The sequence below is a fragment of the Phyllostomus hastatus genome, unplaced genomic scaffold, assembly GCF_019186645.2.
Source record: "Phyllostomus hastatus isolate PE091 unplaced genomic scaffold, TTU_PhHast_1.1 phas_contig_40, whole genome shotgun sequence".
Classification (NCBI taxonomy): Eukaryota; Metazoa; Chordata; class Mammalia; order Chiroptera; family Phyllostomidae; genus Phyllostomus; species Phyllostomus hastatus.
Window position 1 is genome coordinate 70439280 of NW_025333872.1, and position 6000 is coordinate 70445279.

Consider the following 6000-nt stretch of genomic DNA (forward strand, 5'->3'; position numbering starts at 1 on the left):
GAAAAACATCTGCAGATAGTCTTGCTTGAGACGGGCAGGGAATGCAGACAGAGAGGAGGCATGAAAAGGTGATGAAAAATATGTAGAGTTGATATAATCATCTCAAGTGTGAGCCCTAGTGAACTGAACTAAAGATAGGATGAAAGAAAAAGATAAAAGAAGTTTGTCGTTTTCTTCAGCATTGAGGTAACATAAATTCTGCATGTTGCAAACAGTATAGTTCATATAGACCAGGATATATGTGAAATGTGGCATGTGATATTGACATGTGTGGTATATATGTGATTATGTGTGTTAGACCATAGATACACTGAATGTTTCATGGGGAACATTTTATGAGCCATGACTTTTCCAGTTCTATGAAAATGATAGCCACAGCCCTCGGAGTGTCTGGCTTCCCCTGACTCAGGACTTTTGCTGCACAGTAACAGAATGGCTCCCGGGCTACATACACAAGGGATTTGGAGCTTTGGGTTTCTCTAGGAGTTTGTGTTGTAAATGTCTTATTTCACAGTCAGGGACAGTACAAGAGGAGGTGTTCCAGCATGGGGCTGAAGTATACACCTCATGTTGATTTTCCTCTGCTCCCTGAGAGATACAGAAAAGAGGGTTTTCCTCCAGAGGTTGCATTTCTTAAGGTTGATGTCCTTTCTGACTTTCCCAGTAGTGTGTTCTTCTCTGCCACCAGATCTCTGTAGAGGTCAACCCACAGTCTATTAGGGGCTTATTTTGCTTTTACTTTATTCTGAGGAAGTTTTGAGGTCTAAACTGTTCACAGAATGTCATATAGGTAGTACACGTTTTCTAGATAGCCATTAATTAGTATGTATCATTACTTTTGGGTTTTCCAGGCTGCTTCTGTTCATTTCATATCCCTGACTCTAATCTTTATAATTCTCTGTTCTTTATCACCAGTTTGCCCTGTTTATGTCCTTCTGATCAAAGATAAGCTATTTTGTTAAGTTCTCTCTCTGGTCTAAGATGAAGTCCATTTCCCATTGTGTTGTGGCCTTTGTGTCTTGCTTCCACCAGTGAGCTGCATAATTGGTAGCTTTGGCTTGCTAGGCGTGCAAGCAGCTGAGCCTGAGTCAGTCCCCAGCCTATCCTCAGCTGTCTTCCATGCCTCTGCCTTCTAAGCTTGCATCAAGGAGTCGGGCATCTCCGCCCTCATTCTCCTCACCACTGCAGCTACAGGACATTTCCTGAAGCAGTCCACACTGAGTTTCCAGTGGAGGTGATTTTGCATGACCTAAAGGAGTCACAGGGAGAAGAGGACAGAAGGCAAAGCTGGAGAGGACCTTATTGCTTGATAGGATGCTGATGCCTCTGTACAGGAGAGGAAAGGGACAAGACATTCAGCACACTAATGTGCAGTTGAATTTATGTCCCAAACATTAAGAGAAAGCCTCAGAATTGGAGGAAGTTGAAACCCATTTGGATGTTAGCCAGAAATGCTGGTATACTAGATTTGCATTTAATAAGTAAAGTTTGGTCTCAGTATGAAGAGAAGACTACAGAGGGAACCACTGAAGATGGGGCAACTCATCATTTGGGTAAAAAACAGGAGAAATGGGGAGGGCTTATTAAACTACAGTACTGGAGTTATGGGAAAGAGGAGAAGTGGACCTGAGATACTTAAGATGCAGAATCTAAGAGTTTCAGACTGACTAGTATGAGAAGAAAAGGGGCAGGGATTTGACCCAGGATTCTGATTTTGGTAACTAGGTGCAGAATGAGAGAGAGAGCTGTGAGAAGTCAAGTAGCAGGAGGGATGTTGGCATCTAAACTTAGCTTTTAAATGTAACCAACTAAAGAACATTTCTTCCAGAATTAAGCTAATGTAGTTCAGGAATTGGACAAATTTTCTGGACTCTCAGACTTGATAAAAGCTTGACTCGGCACCAAGGCTGAGTGCTGGAATCAGTGCTGAGTTCTGTGCTGCTCCTGTCCCCGTTACAGGCCTGGATGGGGACCAGACTGAGTCCTCCTCTGAAGTCGCCTGTACTCCTAGGCTTGTGGAATCTTTTAGGCATCCCTGTGCTCCTTCAGCCTCCTCCTGGTGTGAACACTTTGCGTCATTGAAATACATCTTCTTAGGTGCTAGAGCTTAGTGAATCACACTTGGGATCCACTTGGTTCCTTTCTGGGTAGGTCTTAGTTCATCACCTGTTTCTTCCCAGAGATACTCTTCCTTCTCGAGTCAGGGACAAAGTTCTTTTGGAGAAACCCTTATTATGTTGTAGTTAACGGTATGGTCTCTAGGGTCAAATATACCTGTATTCAAATTCTAGCTCTGTCATTTACCAGCTGTGTTATCTTGGGCCTGTACTCTTAAATAATTCCTCATCTGTAAATAGTGATAATATCTCTGAGAGTTGGTTTGGCTGTGTTAGATAGTGCATATAAAGTATTTAGCATGGATTTGGGCCCATAATAAATGCCCAGTGAATACAGCCTTTCATTTGGTACTCCTTAATCGCATACCTGAAGGTGGACCAGATTTTATCGTCTGCAGTTGGTAACCATTGGCATGGCTGTGTGTGTTTGCAGGGATTTGGCTGATGTACTTAGTGACATGAAATCTTAGTAGCCACCTTTTGTTTTTTTTGTTTCATTTTTTTTGATGAATCAGAAAATCTGGGCATGTTTAATAATTTAATTTTTGTGCATTTAAAAAAAATTCTATGCCAAATAGTTTCTTAATAAACAAATCAGCTAACATAATATTACTTTGGGTATGTCTGGGCTTTTATTAATGTTAGCTGTGAGGGAAAGATTAAGATACACATCTCATACAGGAATAAGAAAGAATGTGAAAATATTTTGAGGATTGTTATTTTCTAGGTATGTTTGTAGATACCATTTTGGTACTGAAATCAGGATAAAAAGTTAGGCTTCCTGTTTTCTAATTGTGTCTCCACACCTGTTCTCACAAGCACATTAACCCACGTGCAGTGGAATATGAATTTACAGAAGTACATGGGGGATGAGATTTTATTTCTAGGGCTTGAGCTGGCTAGTGACATTGGATGAGTAGTTGATTTTTTATTCTTCGTCTCTCAGTCTTCTAATCCTGGAAACATGCCATCCTCGTCCAGATTGTCAGGTGTCAGTGTAAGCGCTAGCGCTTACCTGCCTCTGAGTCTGCTAGTGGGGAAGTCGCTTGTATCTTCAGTCACTGTGGTAACTTGAAGTTACCAGGTATGGTTTATTTTGTTAACTGGATGGACATGCACTCCTGAGCAGTTTGATTTACCTGTATGACATTATACAAATGCAATACCTTGCTGTTATATACCTTCGGAATAGAAGCTTCCTTATTTGATAGTTCTTACAGTCATAGATGATGTCAGTTTGTGCTGACCTAGGGATCAGAAGATGCACATGGTCATCTCGGTTGGTGCTGCTTGGGATGACCATCTGTCCTCTCTGGGTCTCTGTTTTCTCAGTAAAAAGTGCTTGTCCTCTCTGTGCAGAGGATTGTGTGGGTGAGATGAGGTGAAGCAGGTGAAAACACTTTGGACACCCAAGCAAGACACATACATAAAGTGGTGGTTTATTTCTATTTCAGGGAATGAAACAACACTAGAAAAACAAGTATGCGCCAGAGAGTGAGATACGGCTTAAAGTAAACGACTGCTTTGGTTGCAAGCTAACTAAGGAAACTAACTCAGATATCTTTGTTTTCTGTCTTTTCCACCTAACCAGAACCGGGACCAGTACTCACATCTGCTGAGTGGTCAGTGTCTGCCATACCAAGGCCATAACTCCTTTCGTGAGAGGTATTTCAGTGGGCTCACAAAAAGAATTGCCAAGGAAGAAAAATCTGTCCAGGAGTGAAAGTGAACATTCTGACAATGGAGAAAGAATAAAGATTTGATGGAAAAGACATCTGGATGTGAACTTTCATGTATGATACAGAAAACACATACTGTTTTAAATAATTTTATATAAAAAGGATGTTACAAAGTAAATTGACCAACTCTTTTAAAATTAGTTTTGTTTTATAGACTATTTTGTTGAATGTGGTCTTTTGAACCTTATTTAATTTATATTTGTATTATGAAAATTGAAAACAGTTATATTTTTTGTAATTAATTTACAAAGGGAACTAATATTGTTGACTTTCTAAACAGCTCTCTCTACCAAATAGAGGCAGTCACTAGTGGTTGAGGATTTATTCATTAGGTAGATCTGTTTAATTTGGTTTTTTATTGTAATTGACTTACAATGCCACTAATAAAGCTTACTGAGGATTCCTAAAAGTGTACAGTATTCAGTGCTTTTCAGGGGGAATGTGATGAAAGAAATGAATTTTTATTTGTAAATGACAGACAAGTAAGTCATAACAACGATAATGGTGCTGATGAGAGAGGCTAGGACCTGACACTCTAAAAGGCTTCCCAACTCCTTGAGGCCGGTCCACATCTGAAGCTCGTCTGCACCTTGGATTTGCTCCTGCATTCCTAAACCTCGACTGTCGGTCAAGTTAACTACCCACAATTTTTGGTTTAGAAAGTAACTGATAGTTAAAAGCAGAAACAACAACACAAGTCCTTGATGGTTTCCTAATGGTATTAAGCCTAATCAGAGCTCTTTGAAATAGAAGCTATATTTTTCTTGAAGGAGAAACTTTGCTGAGTCCACATTGTGTCCATCATGAAAATATCTTGTTTGAAAACCACTACACCCATTACTGCAGGATGCTAATAGCTTTCCTGCTCTTGGTGGTCAGATGTACCTCAGCAGGCGGCAGTAAACGAATCCTCTCCCTCTAACCAGAGCCTATTTTTATTTATCTTATTATTATTGTTACGGTGTTAGCGCTGGCCTGTACTGACTCACAGCTTGAGCGTGCATGGCTTAGGACCTCTGAAGGAGAGGCACTGCCCGAGCAGGGGACAGGGAGCCGTCGGTCCCCTTAGTTCTGTCTCCTTTTCTTGTCCTGCAGCTCGCGTTCAGCAGCGGATCTCAAACATTTCAGTGATTGTTTTGTTTGGGTTTCTGGATGTGATTTGTGGCACACTGGGGAAAATCTAAAAGTATTCCAGGATGATTTATTTTCAGTATTTCTGTTATAAACCATGTTATTTAAAGTTTTTTGAGGTTATATGTGGGGCAAGTTTGAGCTAAGTTGGGAAGCAGTATGGTGATAGGGCAAGGGGGGTGGAGGTAGGTGGAGGCAGGCAAAGTGGGGGTGAGTGAGGACGGAAGGAGACTCGACCGTGGGTGGTGAGTGCACGGTGCAGTGTGCAGTCGATGATGTTCTGTGGGGCGTGCACTGGAGCCTGTGTGGCTTTATTAACCTGTGCTACCCCCGATAAATTCAGTAAACAAAATAGAGATTTTAGCCTTAGACCATAATTTTGTTGTCACAAACATTAGTCCAATTAGTTCTGGAAACAGTGCAACATTAGTTGTAGTACCTTTGTCCTTAAAAATCATCTAACATTTAAAAAATATTGTAAATTATTTCTTATTACCACTCATTGAGGTCTTCTAGTCTTTGATTCTTCATTATTGTGAGGCTTATTTTCACGTTTATCAGTGAGCTTGGTCTCCCGTTGCTGAAATGCTCAGAGTGTGCATTTGTGTAGTTTTTTTAAGGTTAGCACTCAATTTTGATTTTAGAGTAGAGGTGTCAGATTTTTTAAAAAGAGAGACTTTATTTTCTGGCTTCAAGATATTATTACTTTCTGCATAAGGTCTAGCAGATCATTTCCAGGATTGCTTCAGTTTTATGTGTATTCTTCCTGCACTTAGTAAAAATATCGCCTAGCAAAATGCCTACTTTTTGGATAGTTCTTGTAGTATGGATTTACAGTACAATCTGTGAGTGAGCCCTAGGTGGTCTGTGGGCTAGCCTATTTCATGTTTATAATATGACAAAATCTGTACTTTTCTTTCTGGCATATGTTAAATATCCATAAACTCCAGACGGTTACCTTGGTTGTGTTTCATCGGAAGCAACCTCCTTCTTATCCATTCTGGTGAGGAAAT

General features: G+C 40.4%; 1 protein-coding gene across 2 annotated transcripts in view; it reads left to right on the plus strand.

Moving 5' to 3' along the window:
- The window catches only part of TRMT11 (tRNA methyltransferase 11 homolog), a 46502-nt gene extending 42613 nt beyond the window's left edge, over positions 1–3889 (plus strand). For both annotated transcript variants that reach the window (XM_045843392.1, XM_045843393.1), the window contains one exon: positions 3709–3889. In XM_045843392.1, coding sequence (XP_045699348.1) covers positions 3709–3840 — 132 coding nt within the window. In that variant the 3' untranslated portion in view covers positions 3841–3889. The remainder of the gene's footprint in view (positions 1–3708) is intronic.
- Positions 3890–6000: the final 2111 nt, after the last annotated feature.